This window comes from Rhinopithecus roxellana, chromosome 6 (genome assembly GCF_007565055.1).
Source record: "Rhinopithecus roxellana isolate Shanxi Qingling chromosome 6, ASM756505v1, whole genome shotgun sequence".
Classification (NCBI taxonomy): Eukaryota; Metazoa; Chordata; class Mammalia; order Primates; family Cercopithecidae; genus Rhinopithecus; species Rhinopithecus roxellana.
The window spans coordinates 48,488,038-48,513,145 of NC_044554.1; the positions used below are offsets into that span (position 1 = coordinate 48,488,038).

General features: G+C 47.9%; 1 protein-coding gene and 1 pseudogene across 4 annotated transcripts in view; one reads left to right on the forward strand and one right to left on the reverse strand.

Annotated features, from left to right (window-relative positions):
• Nucleotides 1–10,146: 10,146 nt before the first annotated feature.
• The window catches only part of DAGLB (diacylglycerol lipase beta), a 41,472-nt gene continuing 26,510 nt past the window's right edge, over nt 10,147–25,108 (forward strand). Inside the window, exons 1-4 of one of the 3 annotated variants that reach the window (XM_010367745.2) lie at nt 10,153–10,497; nt 11,808–11,959; nt 22,580–22,751; nt 24,103–24,361. In XM_010367745.2, the coding sequence (XP_010366047.2) occupies nt 10,403–10,497; nt 11,808–11,959; nt 22,580–22,751; nt 24,103–24,361 (678 nt within the window). In that variant the 5' untranslated portion in view covers nt 10,153–10,402. Of the gene's footprint in view, nt 10,498–11,807; nt 11,960–13,984; nt 14,192–22,579; nt 22,752–24,102; nt 24,362–25,108 lie in introns of those variants that run through there. The other 2 variants (XM_030932211.1, XM_010367746.2) reach the window with 2 other exon arrangements.
• Nucleotides 17,528–18,231, reverse strand: LOC115898239 (annotated as a pseudogene). Its single transcript, XR_004057930.1, has 2 exons — nt 17,874–18,231; nt 17,528–17,555 (listed from the first exon to the last, which is right to left on the reverse strand). The product of XR_004057930.1 is annotated as a 60S ribosomal protein L37 pseudogene (transcript).

The following is a 25,108-nucleotide window of genomic DNA, read 5'->3' on the forward strand; positions in this document are numbered from 1 at the left end:
GACAAGGGTACTTTTTTACAATACTGAAATAAAAGACTGTCCTAGTTTCACCTTGGGCACTTAAAAGGTGAGAGTCACCGGGCGTGGTGACTGACATCTGTAATCCCAATACTTTGGGAGGCCGAGGTGAGTGGATCACCTGAGGTCAGGAGTTCAAGACCAGCCTGGCCAACATGGTGAAACCTCGTCTCTACTAAAAATACCAAAATTAGTCAGGCGTGGTGATGCACACCTGTAATCCCAGCTACTTGGGAGGCTGAGGCAGGAGAATCGTTGGGACTTGGGAGGTGGAGGTTGCAGTGAGCCAAGATCATGCCACTGCCCTCCAGCCTGGGTGACAGAGCCGAGACTCAGTCTCAAAAATAAAAAAAAATTAATAAAAAATAAACTGCCAAGAAAAATACTCTGTAATTTGCAAATTCTGAAATGCAAAGAAGAATATTAAGGGTATTTTATTTTTCCCCAAAATTCATGATGGGATAAATAAATATGGTAGGATGTTATTCTGTGTTAAATCTACACAGTGGGCCCTTAGGTGTCAGGCATCTTCTCTGTATCTGAAATATTTCCATCATTTCAAAAAAGTCATTATGAGTCACTTTTGCAAGACCTGTGCTTTGATCTGGATAGTTCACCTGGGAAATAACAGTTTGTTAAGGATCTTTTTTGTTTTTTTTTTTTGAGACAGAGTCTCGCTTTATGGCCCAGGCTGGAGTGCAGTGGTGGCATCTCGGCTTACTGCAACCTCCGCCTCCCGGGTTCAAGTGATTCTCCTGCCTCAGCCTCCTGAGTAGCTGGGACCACAGGCGCGTACCACCATGCCCGGCTAATTTTTTGTATTTTTAGTAGAGGCAGGGTTTCACTGCATTAGCCAGGATGATCTCAATCTCCTGACCTCGTGATCTGCCTGCCTCGGCCTCCCAAAGTGCCGGGATTACAGGTGTCAACCACCACGCCCAGCTGAAATTTTACTTCTTAAGAAAATTTGTGGGCTGGGCGCAGTGGGTCACACCTGTAATCCCTACACTTTGAGAGGCTGAAGAGGGTGGATCACTTGAGGCCAGGAGTTCCAGACTAGCCTGAAACTGGACATGGTGAAACCTCGTCTCTACTAAAAATACAAAAATTAGCCAGGCGTGGTGGTGTGCGTTTGTAATCCCAGCTACTTAGGAGGCTGAGGCACGAGAATCACTTGAACCCAGGAGCCGGAGGTTGCAGTGAGTGGAGATTGCACCACTGCACTCCAGCCTGGGGTACAGAGGGAGCCTCTGAAAAAAAAAAGAAAGAAAAGAAAAGAGAAAAGAGAGAAAGAGAAAGGAAAAAAAAGAAACAAAAAATTGTGGCTCATGCCTGTAATCCTAGCACTTTGGGAGGCTTGAGGCCAGGAGTTCAAGACTAGCCTGGGCAACATGGCGAAACCCAGTCTCTACTAAAAATGCAAAAAAATTAGCCAGACGTGGTGGCGGGTGCCTGTAGTCCCAGTTACTCAGGTGGCTGAGGTGGGAGGATCGCTTGAGCCTGGGAGGTGGAGGCTGCAGTGAGCCAAGATCACATCACTGCACTCTAGCCTGCAGGACAGAACAAACCCCTGTCTCAAAAATAAAATAAAATAAAATTTGTATAATACCAGTTTCCCAAAAGGTATCTCTTTGAAATTAAATTGTTTTGTAGGTTTTTGTTATTGTTTGTAACATTAAGTTCACAATACCTTTATTTATGTAAAAGTTTATGTAGAAACATTATCTTATTGCTAAGCTATACAAATCCTGTTTTCAAAAGAACTATTACTTTTAAGAATTTGGCAGGCATGAGGCTGGGCATGGTGGCTCATGCTTGTAATCCCAGCACTTTGGGAGGCCAAAGCGGGCGGATCACCAGAGATCAGGAATTTGAGACCAGCCTGTCAAACGTGATGAAACCCCGTCTCTACTAAAAAAAAAAAAAAAAAAAAAAAAAAATTAGCTGGACGTGGTGGTGTATGCCTGTAATCCCAGCTACTCGGGAGGCTGAGGTCGGAGAATCGTTTGAACCGGAAGACAGAGGTTGCAGTGAGCCGTGATCGCACTACTGCACTCCAACCTGGGTGACAGAGTGAGACTCCGTCTCAAAAAAAAAACAAAAACAAAAACAAAAAAAAAAACAAAAAGGGCCGGGTGCGGTGGCTCAAGCCTGTAATCCCAGCACTTTGGGAGGCCGAGACGGGCGGATCACGAGGTCAGGAGATCGAGACCATCCTGGCTAACGGTGAAACCCCGGCTCTACTAAAAAATACAAAAAACTAGCCGGGCGAAGTGGCGGGCGCCTGTAGTCCCAGCTACTCGGGAGGCTGAGGCAGGAGAATGGCGGGAACCCGGGAGGCGGAAGCTTGCAGTGAGCTGAGATCTGGCCACTGCACTCCAGCCTGGGCGACAGAGCGAGACTCCGTCTCAAAAAAAACAAAAAAAAACAAAAAAAAAAAAAAAACAAAAAGGATTTGGCAGGCATGGTAGCTCACACCTGTAATCCTAAAACTTTGGGAGGGCAAGGTGGATGGATTGCTTGAGCTCAGTAATTTGAGACCAGCCTGGGCAACATGGCAAAACCCCATCTCTACAAAAAATACAAGAATTAGCCAGGTGTCGTGCATGCATCTGTAGTCCCAGTGACTTAGGAGACTGAGGCAGGAGGATCACTTGAACTTTGGGAGGTCCAGGCTGCAGTGAGCCAAGATTGGGCCACTGTGTTCCAGTGTGGATGACAAACTAAGACCCTGTCTAAAAAAAAAAAAAAAAAAAAAAAAAAAAGCCAGTAGCAGTGGCTCACACCTGTAATCCCAGCACTTTGGGAGGCGAAGGTGGGCAGATTATAAGGTCTAGAGTTCGAGACTACCCTGGCCAACATAGTGAAAACCCGTCTCTCCTAAAAATACAAAAAATAAGCCGGGTGTGGTGACACATGCCTGTAGTCCCAGCTACTCAGGGAGGCTGAGGTAAGAGAATCACTTGAACCTGGGAGGCAGAGGCTGCAGTGAGCTGAAATCTGCCACTGCACTCCAGCCTGGGGAACAGAGTGAGACTCCGTCTCAAAAAAAAAAAAAAAATATATATATATATATATATACACATGATCATAGGCACAACCTACTAACTTCTGAATTAATGGTGGGTCAGAGTTTTGGTTATATATTTGCATGGCACACATACATATCATGATATGTTTGTGTGTATGTAATTACAGAGAGTAGGCAAAGTTGAACAAGCATCATTTGAAAATAAACTTTGTTTTCATGCATACATAAAATTAGAGAACTTGTTTTACCTCACCCTTAAGTTTTAAACAGTTTATTTTATTTATTTATTTATTTCAGACAGAGTCTTGCTCTGTCGCCCAGGCTGGAGGGCAGTGTGTGATCTCTGCTCACTGCAACCTCTGCCTGCTGAATTCAAGTGATTCTTGTGCCTCAGCCTTCCAAGTAGCTGGGATTACAGGTGCCCGCCACCATGCCTGGCTAGGTTTTCTGTATTTTTAGTAGAGATGGGGTTTCCCCATGTTGGCCAGGCTGGTCTCGAACTCCTGACCTCAAATGATCCGCCTGCCTCAGCCTCCCAAAGTACTGGCATTACAGGCAAGAGCCACCATGCCTGGCCCAGTTTTAAGTACTAGAAACTCTTAGATGTCATATTTCATCCATAGATACTACCATATGTAGTCCTAATTGATAAAGACTTTTTATCACACCGACAAAGTTAGTAATTCTTAAACATCATTGAACAGTCTATGTTCAAATTTTCCTGTCTCAAAAACATCTTTTTATCTCTGATCAATGGTGTCCAGCAAAAACAAAAACAAAAACCCCAAAACATCTTTTTTATGGTTTGTCAATTTGAAGCACATCCAAACAAAGTCTGCACATAGCAGATTATCACTTTTTTCTTTTCTTTTTTCTTTTTTTTTTGGAGAGAGGGTCTCTCTCTGTTGCCCAGGCTGGGAGGCAGTGGTGCCATCATAGCTCACTGCAGTCTTTCTCCTGGGTTCAAGCAATCCTCCCACCACAGCCTTCTGAGAACATAGGACTACAGGCCCATGCTAAGACGCCTGGCCAATTCTTAAAATTTTGGAGAGACAGAGGTCTCACTATGTTACCCAGGCTGGTCTCCAACTCCTGGGCTCAAGTGATCCTCCCGCCTCAGCCTCCCAAGTTGCTGAGATTACAAGTGTGAGCCACCATGCCTGGCCCGGCCTACTTTTATAACTAAAGGCTTAAAACTCACCAGCAACAGCCAAGCTTTTAGAGTATATAGTAGTGCGTGCTGTGGTGGCATTTAGTAACTAACCTATAAAAAAAAAAAAAAAAAACTAATATATGCACATATATACATACTTTTTTTTTTTTTTTGAGTCAGAGTCTTGCTCTGTCGCCAGGCTGGAGTGCAGGGCACGATCTCGGCTCACTGCACCTCTGCCTCCCAGGGTCAAGCGATCCACCTGCCTCAGCCTCCCGAGTAGCTGGGACTACACCCAGCTAATTTTTATACTTTTAGTAGAGACGGGGTTTCACCATGTTGGCCAGGATGGTCTGGATGTCTTGATCTCTTGACCTCGTGACCTGCCCGCCTCGGCCTCCCAAAAGTGCTGGGATTACAGGCGTGAGCCACTGCACCCGGCCTATACACATACATTTATTGTACATTTTACTGATTCAAACAATGTTGTGTTGGGGATACCCCAAACCACCTTCAAGTTGAGTGATTTTTTTTTTCTTTTGAGACGGAGTCTCGCTCTGTCGCCCAGACTGGAGTGCAGTAGCACGATTTTGGCTCACGCAAGCTCCGCCTCCCAGGTTCACGCCATTCTCCTGCCTCAGCCTCGCCAGTAGCTGGGACTACAGGAGCCCGCCACCACACCCAACTAATTTTTTGTATTTTTAGTAGAGACGGGGTTTCACCGTATTAGCCAGGATGGTCTCAATTTCCTGACCTCGTGATCCGCCTGTCTCAGCCTCCCAAAGTGCTGGGATTACAGGCCTGAGCCACCATGCCCGGCCACCAATCCTTTCTTTAGAATGTGCATACCCCAGACCTGTTGTGATAATACTCTACAGCACTGAAGTGTAGCAGATAATTTATTACACAAATAATGATAATGACATATAATGCTCTTCAGTGTAAATTCCATATAGGCTGTCACAGAATGTTTCTTTTTCTTTTTTTTTTGAGAGTCTTGCGCTCTCTCCCAGGCTGGAGTGCAGTGGCCCCATCTCTGCTCACTGCAACCTCCGCCTCCCAGGCTCAAGCGATTCTCCTGACTCAGCCCCCTGAGTAGCTGGGACTGCAGGTGCCTGTGCCACCATGCCCGGCTAATTTTTGTATTTTAGTAGAGATAGGGTTTCACCACGGTGGCTAGGCTGGTTTCGAACTCCTGACCCCAAGTGATCTGTCCACCTCGGGCTACCAAAGTGCTGGGATTACAGGCGTGAGCCACCGCGCCTGGCCAATGCCAGGCAGAATTTTCATCAGCCCAGTGAAATACTCTTGTCTAAAAATGTATTTGCTCACAGACCTTGCAAGCTTGTATTTTATTATTATTACAAGTTTTATTTATTCTGAAACTTTTGGTACAGTTCTTGCAATGTTTTTAATTTTTGTTTTAAGAGACAGGATCTCACTATGTTGCCCAGGCTGGTCTCAGCCTCATGCCAGCTTGCCGCCTGGCTGATGTTGCAATGTTAACATTCATTTCCCGGTACTGTTCTCTGACTTCCGTCTTTTCCTTTCCAAGCCCTGCCATTCCACTCCAGCCCCACCCTGCCTCTCATTCCTTCTACTTACTCTTTGTTTTTCAGACAAAGTCTTGCTCTGTCGCCCAGGCTGGAGTGCAGTGGTGTGATCTCAGCTCACTGCAACCTCTGCCTCCCAGATTAAAGTGATTCTCCTGCCTCAGCCTCCCGAGCAGCTGGGATTACAGGCACGTGCCACCACGCCCAGCTAGTTTTTGTATTTTCAGTAGAGATGGGGTTTCACCATGTTGGCCAGGTTGTTCTCGAACTCCCGACCTCAAGTGATCTGCCTGCTTCGGCCTCCCAAAGTGCTGGGATTACAGGTGTGAGCCACCAAGCCCAGCCCCACTTACTCTTTACATATAATCAGTTATTCATTCACTGAGAATTTAAGAATGCCTAGAATGTGCTCTATTCCATTCATAGGAGTGAATAAGATGGACAAGTTGCCTGTGATCATGAAACTTACACTTTAAGGGAGGAGGTAAGAGATAATAAACATGATGTAATGTCAGGGGCTCATTATGTGCAATGAAGGAAACTGAAGCAACACAAGGAATAGAGACTGACAGTTTTGCTGTTTTAGCTAAGATGGTCAGGGAAGGCCTCTCTGAAGCAGTGACACCTGAGCTGAGGCCTGAATGAAGTGAGAGACATAAATGAGGCAAGAGTGGTGCACAATGGCTCATACCTGTAATCCCAGCACCTTGGGAGGCCGAGGCGGGCGGATCACTTGAGGTCAGGAGTTCAAGACCAGCCTGGCCAACATGGCGAAACCCCGCCTCTACTAAAAATACAAAAATTAGGCCAGGCACAGTGGCTCTTGCCTGTAATCCTAATACTTTGGGAGCCCGAGGCGGGTAGATCACGAGGTCAAGAGATCGAAACCATCTTGGCCAACATGGTGAAACCCCGTCTCTACTAAAAATATAAAAATTAGTGGGGCGTGGTAGCCCACACCTGTAGTCCCAGTTACTCGGGAGGCTGAGACAGGAGAACCGCTTGAACCCAGGAGGCAGAGGTTGCAGTGAGCTGAGATCATGCCCTGCACTCCAGCCTGGCAACAGAGCAAGATTCCATCTCAAAAAAAAAAAAAAAAAAAAAAAAAAAAAAAAAAACAAAAGGCCGGGTGCGGTGGCTCAAGCCTGTAATCCCAGCACTTTGGGCGGCCAAGACGGGCGGATCACGAGGTCAGGAGATCGAGACCATCCTGGCTAACACGATGAAACCCCGTCTGTACTAAAAAATACAAAAAACTAGCCGGGCGAGGTGGCGGGCGCCTGTAGTCCCAGCTACTTGGGAAGCTGAGGCAGGAGAATGGCATAAATCTGGGAGGCGGAGCTTGCAGTGAGCTGAGATCCGGCCACTGCACTCTAGCCTGGGCGACAGAGTGAGACTCCGTCTCAAAAAAAAAAAAAGAGGCAGGAGAGGCTGGGCATGGTGGCTCACGCCTGTAATGCCAGTACTTTACGAGGCCGAGGTGGGTGGATCACTTGAGGTCAGGAGTTTGAGACCAGCCATGGCTAACACGGCAAAACCCTGTCTCTACTAAAAATACAAAAATTAGCTGTGCGTGGTGGCATATGCCTATAATCCCGGCTACTCAGAAGGCTGAGGCAGGAGAATCGCTTGAACTCGGGAGGCTGAGGGGTTGCGGTAGAACTGAGATTGCGCCATTGCACTCCAGCCTGGTCGACAGAGTAAGACTCCATCTCAAAAAAAAAAAAAAAAGAAAAAAAAGAAAAGAAAATGAGGCAGGAGAATTGGGAATGAGGGTAATCAATGGTTAACAAGGGTTCAGGCAGAAGCAAAAGATGAGCAGGTGCAGCCAGTTCCGGGCAAGATTAGGCAGCATAGAGGCCACATCTGCACTTCTGTGATAACAAGACTGAAGTTTCCACTTCAGCCATGGGTGTTAACTGCATTCTTTCCACTTAATAAATACCCTAATTGAGGGGTCTCTTGAGCTGTGTGGTCTCTTGAGCTTCGCGTCAATCAATCTGTGCTTTTCACTTCATTTGTTTGTCTTATGTTGGTTCGCTTTATTTTTGTTGTTGTTGCTTTGTGGGGTTTTTGCTGCAATTTTTATTTATTTATTCATTATTGTTGAGATGGAGTTTTGCTCTTGTTGCCCACACTGGAGTGCAGTGGTGTGATCTCGGGTCACTGCAACCTCCATCTCCCGGGATGGAGCGATTCTCCCGCCTCAGCCTCCTGAGTAGCTGGGATTACAGGCATGTGCCACCACATTCGGCTAATCTTTAGGAGAGACAGGGTTTCGCCATGTTGGCCAGGCTGGTCTTTAACTCCTGACTTCAGGTGATCCTCCTGCCTTGGCCTCCCAAAGTGCTGGGATTACAAGCATGTGCTACCACATCTGGCTAATTATTAGGAGAGTGGGGATTTCGCCATATTGGCCAGGCTGGTCTTTAACTCCTGACTTCAGGTGATCCTCCTGCCTCGGCCTCCCAAAGTCCAGTGATTACAGGCATGAGCCGCTGCGCCTGGCCTAATTTTTTTATTTTCAGTAGAGACAGGGGTTCGCCATGTTGGCCAGGCTGGTCTTGAACTCCTGACCTCAGGTGATCCACCCGCCTCGGCCTCCCAAAGTGCTGAGATTACAGGCGTGAGTCACCGCGCCCGGCCCCCTTGTGTTGCAATTCTCGGTTCAGCGCGCCAAGCACCTCACCAACTCACAGCCAAGACTTTCCATCTGGTAACAGAAATACCTGCAGGAGGACTACTCCTGGCAGAGGAAACAGAATGTAGAACCTCTGGAGCAAGAATGACCCTGATGTCTTTTCAGAGGGGGAAAAGGTGGCAGGCAGTGGGGTGGGTGATGGAGGCAGAGTAGTAACCAGGGAGACAGATAAATGAGCCCTTAGAAACTTTTCATGTGTGACTACCAGGGAAAAGCCCTTGCCAGGGACTGGAGTGTAATTTTTTTTTTTTGAGACAGAGTCTTGCTCTGTGGCCAGGCTGGAGTGCAGGGCGTGATCTTGGCTCACTGCAACCTCCACCTTCCAGGTTTAAGCGATTCCCCTGCCTCAGCCTCCCAAGTAGCTGGGACTACAGGTGTGCGCCACCATACCCTGCTAACTTTTTTTTTTTTTTTTGCATTTTAGTAGAGACAGGGTTTCACCATGTTGGCTAAGATGGTCTCAATCTCCTGACCTTGTGATCTGCCCGCCTTAGCCTCCCAAAGTGTTGGGATTACAGCCGTGAGCCACTGTGCCCGGCCTGGAGTGTATATTTATGTACAAAATGCAGCCTTGCAAAGTCCCGGGCAGGGGGCAGCCTTTATCTGAAGGTTCGCAAAGCCACCCTGGCTGCTGAAGAGGGCACAGCAGAATGAGAAAGCACAGTGGGGTGATGAGCGCAGGCAGGAGATGAAGGTGGCTCAGACCAGGGTGGGGCGGTGGGGGTACTGAGAAGCGCTCAGACCCCACCCCGCCAGCTGCAGGGTGGTTTCAGACCCTGAACTGGAGGGGTTCCTAACGCGGGGCTCCTCACAGCAAGGGGCACAGATGGAAGCAATGTTGTCCCATGCTTGCAAGTCTCACAGACCGGGGTGAGTCCCACACCTGTCATAGACAGCCTGGGTCTCTGGGCTAACTAATTCCTCCGGGCCTGAGGAGTCCCTCCTTATAAAATGAAAATTTCGGTCGGGTGTGGTGGCTCATGCCTGTAATATCAGCACTTTGGGAGGCTGAGGTGGGAGGACGGTTTGAGATCGAGAGTTCGAGACCAGCCTGGGCAACAGAGTGAGACTCCCATCTCTACAAAACAGGAAAATTTTAAAAAATAGCCGGGCGTGTGGTATGTGCCTTTGGTCTCAGCTACTCGGAAGGTTGAGGTGGGAGAGTCGCTGGAGTCCGGGAATTCAAGGCGGCATTCAGGAGTTCAAGGTTGCAGTGAGTCATGATTGCGCCACTGCACTCCAGCCTGAACGACAGAGCCATACGCTGGCTTCAAACAAAACAAACAAACAGGGCCGGGCGCGGTGGCTCACGCCTGTAATCCTAGCACTCTGGGAGGCCGAGGCGGGTGGATCACTTGAGGTCAGGGTGTCGAGACCAGCCTGGTCAACATGGTGAAACTTCGTCTCTACTAAAAATACAAAAATTAGCCGTGGTGGCGCGCTGCTGTAATCGTAGTTACGCGGAAGCCTGAGGCAGGTGAATCGCTTGAGCCCGGGAGGCGGAGGATGCAGTGAGCCGAGATCACACGCACTGCACTCCAGCCCGGGAAACGAAGCGAGACTCGGTCTCAAAAAAATTAAAGAAACAAAAAACCACCAAAAAAATTACGAAAAAAAAGGAAAAGGAAATATGACCAGAACGGATATTACTGCACTTTTCACGAAAAAGAAAAAGGAAATACCAGAACGGATTTCACCGATGGGCAGACCGGCAATCCACTCAGCTGCTTCCGGATTAGCGTTTCTGCGCTGGCGCAGAAAGCTTCGGCGGAAGCGGCGGCGTGGGGCTCAGTTCGCGTGCGCCGGTCTTGGCCTCAGCGTGGGCATGCGCAGGGCCCCGCCCTCGCTGCGTCTGCGCTTGAGCGCCGACAATTTGGTGGCGGCGTCCGGAGGGTGCTTCTCTGCGCGCGGGGTCTGTCCTGAGTGCGGGCGACAGGACCTTCGCCATGCCGGGGATGGTACTCTTCGGCCGGCGCTGGGCCATCGCAAGCGACGACTTGGTCTTCCCAGGTTTCTTCGAGCTGGTCGTGCGAGTGCTGTGGTAAGGAAGACGGCTATGGGGGCGGTGGAGCGCACCGGGGAGGGAGCGGGGGGCGAGCTGTCCCTTGAGACGGTGACAGAAGTGGCTTCCCAAGCACTGTCGCGGTCCCAGCGCTGGCCACGCATCCTCTTACCGAGTTCTCACCACTGCCCGAAGAGGTGGGCATTGGTGCTGTGTCCATTTGACGGATGACAAACCGAAGCCCCCAGAGTGCGTGGGCTGGACCCGGGGTCACACAGGGGGCCTGGAAGTCCACGCGTCAGGACACGAGCACCCCTCTGTGTGCAGCGCCGAGACCTGGCTCTGGGGAGCCTCGAGGGTGTCACCGCCGGCAAAAGCCTTGGCCTCGAGGTCTCCTTTCTCGAGGCGGGAGCAGCCACTTGTGCCCTTTCTTCCCTTTGTACGGAGCACTTGAATCTGCAACATGAAGGATAGGAAAAAATACCGAGCCGGTTGTGGCTGGCTTTCGTGAGAAGCAGACAGGCTCAATATTCAATGCTGTTGTCTTTCAAAGTGTGGAATCAGTGGGAAGTGGCGTTGGTACCTGAAGTCTGTTCCCAGAGGATCTGTGCAGGGCATGAATCATTGTTATGAAAAAGTAGATTCTTGGCCGGGGGCCGTGGCTCACGCCTGTTATCTCAGCACACTGAGAAGCTGAGATGGGAGGATTGCTTGAGGGCAGGAGTTGACCAACTTGGGCAACATAGTGAGACCCCTTTTCTTTTTATTTTTTTGAGACAGGGTCTCACTCTACTATCCAGACGGGAGTGCAGTGGTACGATCACCACTCACTGCAGACTCAACTTCCTGGTCTCAAGCGATCTTCCCACTTCAGCCTCCCAAGTAGCTGGGACCAGACTCGTGCCACCACGCCCAGCTAACTTTTTCTATTTTTTGTAGGGATCGGGTCTCCCTATGTTGCCCAGGCTGGTCTCCAACTCCTTTGCTCTAGTGATCCTCCTTCCTTGGCCTCCCAAAGTGCTGGGATTACAGACATGAGCCATCGTGCTGGGCCTAGATCTTTTATTGTTGGCAGTTATATTCCAGGACAGGTGCAGTGCCTCATGCCTGTAGTCCCAGCACTTTGGGAGGCCAAGGCAGGAAGATCGCTTGAAAGCAGGAGTTCATGACCAGTCTGGGCAACATAGCAAGACCCTGTCTCTACAAAAAGAAAAAAGAAAATTATATTCCAAAGTGAACCTTGCCTTGTTTTGGAAAATATTAACTCCTTTTATTTCTTTGTATTATGTTTTACACAGCAGCTGCTTGGATTTCATTTCTGACCCTTCCCTTTTTTTTCTTTTTGCCAGGTGGATTGGCATTCTGACGTTGTATCTCATGCACAGAGGGAAGCTGGACTGTGCTGGCGGAGCCCTGCTCAGCAGTTACTTGATTGTCCTCATGATTCTCCTGGCAGTTGTCATATGTACTGTGTCAGCCATCATGTGTGTCAGCATGAGAGGTAAAAAGTAGCCTTTTCTGTTTGATACCTATTTTTTATTTTAATAGCTTTATTGAGATATAATTCACATACCATACAATTCACTTACGTAAACTTTCCAATTCAGCAGTTTTTAATATAATCACAGAATTGTGCAACCATCACCACAATCAAATTTATAACATTTTCTTCATTCCTAAAAGAAATCCTGTACCAGGCGGGACACGGTGGCTCACACCTGTAATCCCAGCACTTTGGGAGGTTGAGGTGGGTGAATCAGTTGAGGCCAGGAGCATGAGACTAGTCTGGCCAACACAGTGAAACCCTATCTCTACTAAAAATAGAGAAAATTATGTTGGCGCATGCTTGTAATCCTAGCTGCTAGGGAGCTGAGATCGCGCCACCGTACTCCAGCCTGGGTGACAGAGTGAGACTCTGTCTGAGAAAAGAAAGAAAGAAAGAAAGAGATCCCGTACCTATTAGCAGTTACTCCTCATTTTCCCCAAACTCTTCCAGCTGTAAGCATTCACTAATTTGCTTTCTGTCTGTGTACATTTGCCTGTTGTGGACATCATATAAGTGGAATTCATTCACTGTGGTGGCCTTTTGGTCTGGTTTCTTAAACTTAGCATAATGTCTTCAAGGTTCATCCTTGTTTTAGCATGTATCAGTACTTCATTTTTATGGCTGAATAATAGAGCATCGAATGAATGGACCACATTTTATCCATTTGCTAGTTGGTAGGCATTTGGATTGTTTCCATTTTTCTCCTATTGTGAATAATACAGCTATGAACGTTTGCATACACGTGCTTATACAGACATGTTTTCATTTCTCTTGAGTATGTACCTAGGAGTGGAATTGCTGGATCATGTGGTAATGCTCTGTGAAACCTTTTGAGGAACTGTCAGACTTTTCCAAGCAGCTGTACCATTTTACATTCCCACCAGCAGTGTATAAGGGTTCTAATTGCTCAACACTGTTATTATATGACTTGTTAATTATAGCCATCCTAGTGAATGTGAAGTGGTAGCTTATGATTTTGTTTGGTTTTGTTTTTTGAGACGGAGTCACACTCTGTCGCCCAGGCTGGAGTGCCGTGGTGTGATCTCGGCTCACTGCAACCTCCCCCTCCCTGGTTCAAGTGATTCTCCTGCCTGAGCCTCCTGAGTAGTGGGGGCTACAGGCCATTTTTGTTTTATCTCATGGCTTTGAACATTTCTTTGATGACTGATGATGTTGAGCATCCTTTCATTTGCTTATTGCCCATTCGCATATCATTTTTGTGGAAAAGTCTGTTCAGATCTTTTGCCCAATTTTAGACTAGGCTATTTATTCTTTTATTTTTTATTTTTATTTTTTTTGAGATAGAGTCTCCTTCTGTTGCAAAGGCTGGAGTGCAGTGGCATGCTCTGCTCACTGCAGCCTCCGTCTCCTGGGTTCAAATGATTCTCGTGCCTCAGCCTCCCATGTAGCTAGGATTACAGGTGCCTGCTATCACACCTGGCTAATTTTTGTATTTTGAGTAGAGACGGGGTTTTACCATGTTGGTCACGCTTGTCTCGATCTCCTGACCTCAAGTGATCCGCCTGCCTCGGCCTCCCAAAGTGCTGGGATTACAGGTGTGAGTCACTGCGACTGGCCTCTTTTATTTTTACATTGTGAGGCTTACAACTATTTTGTTGTTGTTAGAGACAGTGTCTTGCTCTATTGCCCAAGCTAGAGTGCAGTGGCACAGTCATAGCTCACTGCAGCCTCAAATACCTGGGCTCAAGCAATCCTCTCGTCTCAACCCCCAAGTGGCTGAAACTACAGGCACATGCCACCATATCTGGCTAATTTTTTTTTTTTTTTTTTTTTTTTTTTTTTTTTTTTTTTTTTTTTTGTAGAGACAGGGTCTTGCTATATAGCTCAGACTGATCTCGAACTCCTGGGCTCAGGTGATCCTCTCATCTTGGCCTCTCAAAATGCTAGGATTACAGGGGTGAACCACTGCGTCTGATCACCTATTCTTCATATATTTTTATGTGTTACGGTTTTCTGTAGATAACCATTTATCTGAGAATGTCTCCAGAAGTGTTGGAAACCTTCCCTGTTGGATTCGTCTGCTTCATAGGATGATGTGAGCACTGTGGTGACTAATGAAGGAATGCATTCATAGAAACGATTCATCGGTCAGAGGCAGGGCTGTGTGGCATGCCACCATCTGCCATGTTTTAGTCTTTTGTCACTGCTTGAATTGAGATGGACGAGGTATGCATATCAGATGTACGCTGGAGGTGGAGGTGCACTGGGAGGCGCTGGTGATACAGTGAGTGACGGCATCAAGATCTTGATGGTTTGGGATAAAGGACTGAAATGTAAAAGGTGTTAGCTCATAGGAGAAATGTAGAGGGTAGAAATGTCAGCAGCAACATCTTTCATGAGAAAAAGACCTTAGGGTTTGGGATGACAAGCAAGAGTGGCATATGCATGCTTACCACAGTAACAGAAAATGGAGCTCTGTGCCAGGCGTGGTGGCTCACGCCTGTAATCCCAGCACTGTGGGAGGCCGAGGTGGGCGGATCACGAGGTCAGGAGATCGAGACCATCCTGGCTAACACGGTGAAACCCCGTCTCTACTAAAAATGCAAAAAATTAGCCGGGCGAGGTGGCGGGTGCCTGTAGTCCCAGCTCCTCGGAAGGCTGAGGCAGGAGAATGGCATGAACCCGGGAAGCGGAGCTTGCAGTGAGCCGAGATTGCGCCACTGCACTCCAGCCTGGGCGATAGAGTGAGACTCAGTCTCAAAAAAAAAAAAAAAAAAAAAAAAACTGAGCTCTGTGTATTTTATTTTATTTTTTTCTTTTGAGACAGAGTTTCGCCCTTGTTGTCCAGGGCTTGGCTGCAATGGCGTAATCTCAGCTCACTGCAACCTCTGCCCCCAGGTTCAAGCAATTCTGCCTCAGCCTCCCAAGTAGCTGAGATTACAGGCACATGCCACCACACCCAGCTAATTTTTTTGTATTTTTAGTAGAGGCAAAGTTTCACCATGTTGGCCAGGCTGGTCTTGAACTCCTGACCTCAGGAGATCCGCCCACCTCGTCCTCCCAAAGTGCTGGGATTGCAGGTGTGAGCCACCGCACCTGGCTGGCTCTGTGTATTTTAGTATGCCTCTAGAAACATCCAGGCAAGGAGACTGGATTGATGGATGCTCCACGTTTGTGTTGGCCCCCAAGTGTAGGCTGTCATTGGTGCCAGATGCTTAAGGAAAGAGAAACCATGTGTACAGTGTGGCTTCAGCACTGCGAAGCTTCTTATTGAAGGTGAAGTATTGAGACTGATGTCATTTCAGATACAGCATTATCTAACTTATTTGCCGTTTTTTGTTCATCTCACATTCTGGTTAGACCACTGAGTTTGTGGCTGTCATAGCAGGATCAGATTGGAAGCACTCAGTACTTTTTTTTTTTCGTTACGTGTTTGTTTGTCTTGAGATATTTTTGGTGTTGTGATGCCTTTACATCCCTGTGAGGGATGCTCATATTCACTCAGTCCCCTCCTCCTGGACACTTGTACAATGCCTGCATCATCATGTACTTGTGGTCAGAGCCCAGAAATCATCTGTGGGTTGTCGGGTTGTTGTGGGTTGTCTGTCCCACAGCCTCCTCCAAACAGAACCTCATTTTGTTTTGCCCCTTATCCCCACATACTAAGTATGCGTCAGAGAAGCAGACCCTAGGCCCGGCTCACGGAGCGGTGATCGGTTCAGGAACAGACACATGACCCAGTTTGGCCCAGTGAGAGTCAGGGAGAGTTTGGTGGAAGGTTCTGGGGAAATGCTTCCTTGCCCCTCTAGGAAGGACCAAAAAGCCATTTATCGTCACTGTCCTTCTGGCTGAAGCTGCATCTCCACTCACAGCCCAAGGTGAGCTGACATACAGAACAGGGGAGAGCTGGGAGAAGCACACGGAGGTGGAGCCGAGTCTCGGTCAGGGCAGCCGCGACGCCGTCCTGCTTCTGCCTTCAGTCCCTCAAGTCAGTGTGGCTCTTCCTGCTTTTCAGCCAGTTTGAGTTGAATTTTCTGTAACTTGTGGCTAGAGTTATCCCAACCAAACTGAAAACAGTATTTTACAAAAACATATTTGTTTGTCAGTTTGTTACACATAACTTCATATGCCTTATTAAAAATATGTATTAAAAAAATTAGCCAGGCGTGGTGGTGGGTCCCTGTAGTCCCAGCTACTCGGGAGGCTGAGGCAGGAGAATGGCGTGAACCTGGGAGGCGGAGCTTGCAGTGAGCTGAGATTGCACCACTGTACTCCAGCCTGGGCGATAGAGCGAGACTGTGTCTCAAAAAAAAAAAAAAAAATTGTATTGAAGGCCAGGTGCCGTGGCTCACACCTGTAATCCCAGCACTTTGGGAGGCTGAGGCAGGTGGGTCACAAGGTCAGGAGATAGAGACCATCCTGGCTAACACGGTGAAACCCCACCTCTACTAAAAATACAGAAAAGTAGCCAGGCGGGGTGGCACGCACCTGTAATCCCAGCTACTCGGTAGGCTGAGGCAGGAGAATCACTTGAACCCGGGAGGCTGAGGTTGCAGTGAGCCAAGATCGCGCCATTGCATTCCAGCCTGGAAGACAGAGCAAGACTCTGTCTCCAAAAAAAAAAAGTTTGTTTAATTGTCAGTTTGTTACATATAACATCATATACCTTATTAAAAATATGTATTGAAGGCTGGGAGCGGTGGCTTACATCCCAGCAGTTTGGGAGGCCGAGGCAGGGGGATCATGAGGTCTGGAGTTCGAGACCAGCCTTGCCAATATGGTGAAACCCCATCTCTACTAAAAATATAAAAAATTAGCTGGGTGTGCTGGCGGATGCCTGTAATCCCAGCTACTTGGGAGGCTGAGGCAGGAGAATCGCCTGAACCTGGGAGGTGGAGGTTGCAGTGAGCCAAGATGGTGCCACTGCACTCCAACCTGGGCAACAGAGCGAGACTGTCTCAAAAAAAAAAAAAAAAAAATTATTGAACAGAATATACCTACTAACTGTATAGGTATTTTGCGGACGAACACCAAAAGGAAAGGTTAAAAGACAAATGAGGAAAAAATATTTGTAACACGAGACACAGAGGCAGTCCCCTTAGTAATAAGGGCTTCTATAATTAAAAAAAAAAAAAAAAAAAAAAAAATCGGCCGGGCACGGTGGCTCACACTCGTGATCTGAGCATTTGGGAGGCTGAGGCTGGTGGATCACCTAAGGTCAGGAGTTCAAGACCAGCCTAGCCAACATGGCGAAACCCTGTCTCTACTAAAAATACAAATATCAGCTGGGCGTGGTGGCGAGTGCCTGTAGTCCAGCTACTGGGGAGACTGAGGTAGGAGTATCGCTTGAACCCAGGAGGCAAAGGTTGCAGGGAGCCGAGATGGCACCATTGCACTCCAGCCTGGGTGATAAGAGTGAAACTCCTTTCCCCGTTCAAAAAAAAGAAAGAAAAAGAAAAAACCAATGGTCAGTAGAAAAATGGGCGAAGAACATGAACAGTAAAGGAAATATAAATAATTTTTATTTATTTTTATTTATTTATTTATTTATTTTTTATTTTATTTTAAAACCAGAACATTTATTGCATGACTAATCGCTGACATTCTTTTTTTTGTTGTTGTTGTTGAGACGGAGTCTCGCTCTCTCGCCCAGGCTGGAGTGCAGTGGCGCGATCTCGGCTCACTGCAAGCTCCGCCTCCCGGGTTCACGCCATTCTCCTGCCTCAGCCTCCGAAGTAGCTGGGACTACAGGCTCCCGCCACCTCGCCCGGCTAGTTTTTTCCATTTTTTTAGTAGAGACGGGGTTTCACTGTGTTAGCCAGGATGGTCTCGATCTCCTGACCTCGTGATCCGCCCGTCTCGGCCTCCCAAAGTGCTGGGATTACAGGCTTGACCCACCGTGCCCGGCCTAATCGCTGACATTCTTAAGATGAACTGGATGCTGCAACAGCTGCCCTCTTGGGTTTAGGTGTTGTTCCTTCACGGAATCCATGCCTGAATCTGCGGTATACAATTTTTAGGTGCCTCGTTCGACCAGTTCCGGTGGTATTTCGTCTTTTAGCCTTGGCACTCCAGTTATACTTTCTCTTGCACTTGGCAGGGTAGCCACATTTGCCACAGGTCGACTTCTGAAGGTGGTAGGCCTTAGAGCCACAGCGGCAGCACAATGTGTGCGTCTTATTGCGACGCTTTCCAAACGATGACGTTCCCTTCGTCATCTCGCTTCTGCAGCCGAGACCAGAGAGACCGGAAGAGAAGGCACTTCCGCTATATCACGCTCAGAAGCTTCCGCCCAGGGAAGTACTTCCTGCGGAGCGCTGTGCAGCGTTCCCAAGCTATTTTTATTTATTTAGAGACGGAATCTCACTGTGTTGCGCAGGCGGGAGTGCAGTGGTGGGATCTCGGCTCACTGCAACCTCCGCCTCCCAGGTTCAAGCAGTTCTCTGCCTCAGCCTCCCGATTAACTGGGATTACAGGCACACACCAGCATGTCTGTCTAATTTTGTATTTTTTGTAGAAACCATGTTGACCAGCTGGTCTCGAACTTCCCACCATGGCCTTCAAAAGTGTTGGGATTACAGGCGTGAGCCACTGTGCCTGGCCGACATAGCTAACTTCTGTTGTCCCTTTTGTTTCATAAATCATGCCCCAATAGTCTGTCATCTGAGCTGAAAGAATGCTTCTTTAGCTTTTGGCTGATACTTGTCTCTAAAAGGAACATCACACGTTGTGAGGGGAATATTTGGAGCAGGTGGAATTCAGTTCTCTCCATCCAGAAGACGGATCCTCTTCTTCTGTTCTGCAGCTCCATTGGGGAAAACTTTTTTTTTTTTTTTTGGAGACAGAGTTTTGCTTCTGTTGCCCAGGCTGGAGTGCAATGGAGCCATCTCGGCTCCCTGCAACCTCCGCCTTCCGGGTTCAAGTGATTCTCCTGTCTCAGGCTCCCAAGTAGCTGGGATTACAGGCATGTACCACCACACCCGGCTAATTTTGTATTTTTAGTAGAGACGGGGTTTCTCCATGTTGGTCAGGCTGGTCTTGAACTCCTGACCTCAGGTGATCCACCTGTCTCGGCCTCCCAAAGTGCTGGGATTGCAAGCATGAGCCACCGCGTCCACCATTTGGGGAAAACTTTGATACTGTGGTAGTTTTTTTTTGAGATGGAGTCTCTCCATCACCCAGGCTGGAGTGCAGTGGTATGATCTCAGCTCACTGCAATCTCCACCTCCTGGGTTAAACCGGTTCTCCTGCCTCAACCTCCCGAGTAACTGGGATTACAGGCGCCCACCACCACGCCCAGCTAATTTTTGTATGTTTAGTACAGATGGGGTTTCGCCATGTTGGCCAGGCTGGTCTCGAACTCCTGACCTCAGGTGATCCACCCGCCTCGCCCTCCCAAAGTGCTGGGATTATAGGCATGAGCCACTGCACCCGGCCTAGTTTCTATTTTTTATTTGAAAACCTCCCACATGAAATCCTACTGTTGCACCTTGTGGGAGGTTTGATTAGGGGTGGTCCACCCTTATGACTACCATGTTTTGACAGAAGAACACTTTTGACATACAAGGTCTGCCTTGTACCATGTGTAGCTTTGATTGTGGGATGCCTCTTTGTATCTCCTCTGTGTTTGTATCCCAAGAGCTCATTGCTAAGCTGGGTCCGAGAAGGTTGCAGCAGTGGCTCTAGAAGTTGAGTGTACCGATTCTGGGACCTAGGCCTTCCTTTCATTGCTCTTCCATAAGTGGCCGTGCCCGACAATGGATGATAGGGTTACTTAACCAAGATGGTGGTGAGGACAGTACATTTAGGAATGCAGCTGTGCTTGTTGGTTATGGGACCAGTGACCTTAAGAAGTCTGCTGCAGCAGCCAGGTCCATACCAGCATCTGTTTATCTTGAGGAAAAATAAAAGGGAAATTTTTTCTTTTTTCTTTTTGAGTTAGAGTCTCACTCTGTCACCCAGGCTGGAGTGCAGTGTCATGATCTTGGCTCACTGCAACCTCCGCATCCTGGGTTCAAGTGATTCTCTTGCCTCAGCTTCCTAAGTAGTTGGGACTACCTGAGCACACCACCATGCCTGGCTAATTTTTTATATTTTAGTAGAGATGAGGTTTCACCATGTTGGCCGGGCTGGTCTTGAACTCCTGAGCTCAGGCAGTCCGTCCACCTCGGCCTCCCGAAGTGCTAGGATTATAGGCGTGAGCCACCACACCCGGCCAGAATTTTATTCTAGGCAGGCAAAAATGTGTAAAGGAGATTTTCTCCGTATCATCATCATTATCATCACCATCTTTTTAAAAAAATAATCAGAGATGCGGTCTCTCTGTGTTGCCTAGGGTGGTCTCGAACTCCTCGGCTCAAGCAATCCTCCCACCTCGGCCATCCAGTGTGCTGGGATCAGTATCTTATTTTCTGGAACCTTAATCAGAGCAACTCCATCTCTTGATTCCTTGTCTGCATATTTCATTAATGCAGTATCAACAGTTGCCATCACAGTTGGAGTTTCAGGTCCAGGTGCTGCTGACATTATGATGTGTCTGTCTTTAGAATCCCAGCCCTCCAGGAAGCAGTGTGTATGCAGATACTGTTTCCTGTTTCTCTGGGGTGTTTGGCCATTGTTATAACAAGTTTCAAATACAAACTGTGTTTTTTTTGTTTGTTTGTTTTGTTTTTTACATACCTGCACCCTTTCCCCCTCAGAGAGGTTAGTGTTACAATTATTTAGCTTACAAAATTTCGTCTTTGTGCCAAAAATGAGGCTGTTAGTGCCTAATATTTATTTATTTTTGCATTTTTATGATTATTATGATACTTTAAGTTCTATGGTACATGTGCAGGTTTGTTACGTGTGTATACATGTGCCATGTTGGTGTGCTGCACCCGTTAACTTGTCATTTATATTAGGTATATCTCCTAATGCTATGCCTCCCCCCTCCTTCCACCCCCCGGCAGGCCCCAGTGTGTGATGTTCCCCACCCTGTGCCCATGTCTTCTCATTGTTCAATTCGTACCTATGAGTAAGAGCACGCAGTGTTTGGTTTTCTGTCCTTGCAATAGTTTGCTCAGAATGATGGTTTCCAGCTTCGTCCATGTCCCTGCAAAGGACATGAACTCATCCTTTTTTGTGTGTTAGTGCCTAATATTTTAAGATGTGACTATTTAAGTTATTCTAACAGAAGATAATTTTTGGAATAGGAAAGCTGTTTCCTGGCAGGGTGCTATGGCTCATGCCTGTAATCCCAGGATTTTGCGAGGCCAAGGCGGGCAGATCACTTGAGGTCAGGAGTTCAAGACCAGCCTGGCCAACATGGTGAACCTCAGTCTCTGCTAAAAATACAAAAATTAGCCAGGTGTAATGCCTCTAATTGCAGCTACTAGGGAGGCTGAGGCAGGAGAATTGCTTGAACCTGGGAGGCGGAGGTTGTGGTAAGCTGAGATCGCACCATTGCACTCCAGCCTGGGTGACAGAGTGAGACTCCATCTGAAAAAACCAAAACAAAAATTAACCAAAAAACCCCCACAAAAAAACAACTGTCTATGGGACCATTAGGCCTAATTCAGTGTGGTGGTGTGCACCTGTAGTCCCAGCTACCCGAGAGGCTGAGGTGGGTGGATCACTTGAGCCTGAGAGGTTGAGGCTGCAGTGAGCCGTGATTGTGCCACCACACTCCAGCCTGGGCAAGAGAGTGAGACCCTGTCTCCAAAAAAAAAAAAAAAAAGTCGCTGTTACGCTGTCTGAGCTTCAGTTTCCTCGTAGGTAAAATAAGATAATGACTAACCCAGTCATTGTGGGGATTAAAGAAGTATGCACATAAAGTGTTTTGGGATGGTGTCTAGAACAATATAGGTCTCAAAGGGACGTGGAGCTTATTTTTCTGGCTGTTAGAACTTGGATGACCATCTATCCCTGTTTGCCTGGGACCGTTCTGTTTTGTGCCTGTTGTCCCAGCATAATAATAATTATTTTTTAAAATTTATTTTTGTTTTTTGAGACAGAGTCTTGCTCCGTCACCCAGGCTAGATAGAGTGCAGTGGCGCAATCTCAGCTCACTGCAACTTCTGCCTCCTGAGTTCAAGTGATTTTCCTTCCTCAGCCTCCCTCGAAAGTAGCTGGGATTACAGGCACCTGCCACCATGCCTCGCTAATTTTTTTATTTTTAGTAGAGTTGAGGTTTTACCATGTTGGCCAGGCTGGTCTTGAGCTCCCGACCTTAGGTGATCCACCTGCCTTGGCTTCCTCCCAAAGTGCTGGGAGTACAGGTGTGAGCCACCGCGTCCGGCCCCAGCATCATTATTAATAGTCCCCTTTTTTGCTCTCAGAAGTATACCAATTTGGGCCATGATTATATCGTCACCCCAGTTAGAACCCAGAAGTGTTTTTAATGCCTGGTAAATCTTAAAAAGGAGCCCAAGACTTTTTGTCACGTTTCCTATCCTCACTTTCTCACTTGCTCTCTGACTTAGGTGCTGATTACCAATTACAAGTAGAAAAAGTCAGGAGGCGGGTGTGTGCACAGTACAAATATATGCTCTGCAAAAACTGTATTTTTGCAAAAAGGAAGCTCTTCATCTCTGAGGAAACAACCAAGCAGTCGGAACGTTTTTTGTATTTCAGGAACGATTTGTAACCCTGGACCGCGGAAGTCTATGTCTAAGCTGCTTTACATCCGCCTGGCGCTCTTTTTTCCAGAGATGGTCTGGGCCTCTCTGGGGGCCGCCTGGGTGGCAGACGGTGTTCAGTGCGACAGGACAGTTGTGAATGGCATCATCGCAACCGTCGTGGTCAGGTGAAGTCTCCCTTCTTCTCTTTGAGTTTCAGTGGATTTGACACATAGGTGAACAAACCCTTCTAACATGACAGAGAGCCTGGCGTCCCTCGGACTTCTTGAAATAGTTAGAAATTGGAGTTAGTTTCTGTGTAACTCATGAAAATTTAGAGACACTGTTTACCCATGATATACAACTCATCTTTTGTTATACATGTATTGATGTAGATTTCTTTCCTCACTGGTTCTCTCTTTTCTACATTCCCTTCTCTCTCTCTCTCTCTCTTTTTTTTTTCTTAAAGTCTTTTATTCCTAACCCTTCTCTTATAAGAATTCGAAAGAAAACCGAAGACCAAAACCAGGGCAAAAACTAAAACTAAAGGTATGAAAAGAGATACGGTGTCCAGAAGTGGGACAGGGAATAATATTCTAGAATGATAAGGTTTTCCTGTTTTCTAGGCGAAAAATCTTAGAGATGATGCAGTTCCGCCCCCTTAACACCCTCTGTTGTTCTAAATAAGGAATCAGACCTGGGCTGTTGCTGCGTTTCCCGAGTCACACCGCCAGGGGGCAGCAGAGCCCCTTCGGGAGGGGCATCTTCCCGGTGGCGTGTGCTCCTGAGTCCAGCGTCTTGCAGTGTGGAAATATTTAAACATATAGATGAAAGGCCTATCAGAGGACCCTGTGATAAGGAAGTTCTTTTGCTTTCATGAGAAGAGCCCTAAGGCACTGAAGGGGAAGGGCGTACGTCATGGTCCCATACAGAGAACAAGTGCCCGCTGCTTCCGGGCCCAGGCTGCAACTCTGCCCAGCGGACACCTCCCTGTTCCTTCTGTGGCCTTTACTGTTAGCGCAGGGCCTGGGTTAGTCATTTATTTATAAGGACCTTTCTTTTTTTTTTTTTCTTTGAGACGGAGTCTTGCTCCATCACCAGGCTGGTGTGCAGTGGCACCATCTCGGCTCACTGCAGTCTCCGACTCTCTGGTTCAAGCAATTCTCCTGCCTCAGCCTCCTGAGTAGCTGGGATTACAGGCACCCGCCACCACGTCCAGCTAATTTTTGTGTTTTTAGTAGAGATGGGGTTTCACCATGTTGGCCAGGATGGTCTTGATCTCCTGACCTTGTGATCTGCCCTCCTCGGCTTCCCAAAGTGCTGGGATTACAGGCGTGAGCCACCACGCCCAGCCTCATAAGGAGCTTTCTAGAAGAAAGTTGCTTGCCTCAGGCAGGTTCCAGGAGAGCTGCATCTTCCTCGGTAATAGGACTCTCCGTGGTAGAGACTCAGAAACTGAACCCAGAGGAGGGACCCCGGACACCTGCGTCTGGGCTGGGGCCCGCAGTCACCGAGCCTTTTCCTCTCTCTGTCTTGCAGTTGGATCATCATCGCTGCCACGGTGGTTTCCATTATCATTGTCTTTGACCCTCTGGGGGGGAAAATGGCTCCATATTCCTCTGCCGGCCCCAGCCACCTGGATAGTCATGATTCAAGCCAGTTGCTTAATGGCCTCAAGACAGCAGCTACAAGCGTGTGGGAAACCAGAATCAAGCTCTTGTGCTGTTGCATTGGGAAAGACGACCATACTCGGGTTGCTTTTTCCAGTACGGCAGAGCTTTTCTCAACCTACTTTTCAGTAAGCCGAGGGGATCTGGTTTGGTCTCTTTCTTCTGTTTCAGTAAATGCTTCTGATGGAGCCGGCCCCTCTGTTCCCAGAAAACAGCGTTTGAGAACTTGGTGTCTTTTGGTGTGTGGGGGGTGGCGGGAGACACTCTTGTCTGTGATGAGCCCTCCAGGGAGCAGTTCACGGCAAGAGCCACGCCTTCTCAGACCCTGAACCCCAGCAGGGCTTGTCTTCGTACTGATACCCACTCACTACCCTGTCAAGATGCTGGATTAGCCTGTAAGGAACCACATAACAGACGCTGGACACTGCGAATCATTTGCAGCTGGTACTGAGCAGATACCAAGCACAGGCAGTGACATGAACCGAGGTTGGAATCAGATAGTGGCTTCTTCCCACTTTATATCATGACGGAAATGTTGATGATCCTCCTTTTGGAAGTCAGTTTGAATAGATGATTGCAGCACAGAAGGAAGCGTCATTCTAGAGCGATTTCTTCTGCGATTTGACAATGCTTTTTTTTTTTTTTTCACATGCAGTGTGTCATTTTTTTATGTGACATTCTCTGCTAAATGCTGTTACATTCCGTACTGAGACGAGGTAAGGGAGGAAGAGTTCTCTGCTCATCCTGCACACCTGCCAGCCTCTCTTCCCACCTCTGTGCTGTCTGACTTGGCACCATTCAGGGCTGGTCCTGGAGCCTGACACCAGGCCATGGCAGCAGCCTCCAGAGAGGGAAGAGGGAAGCGTGGCCCTGAA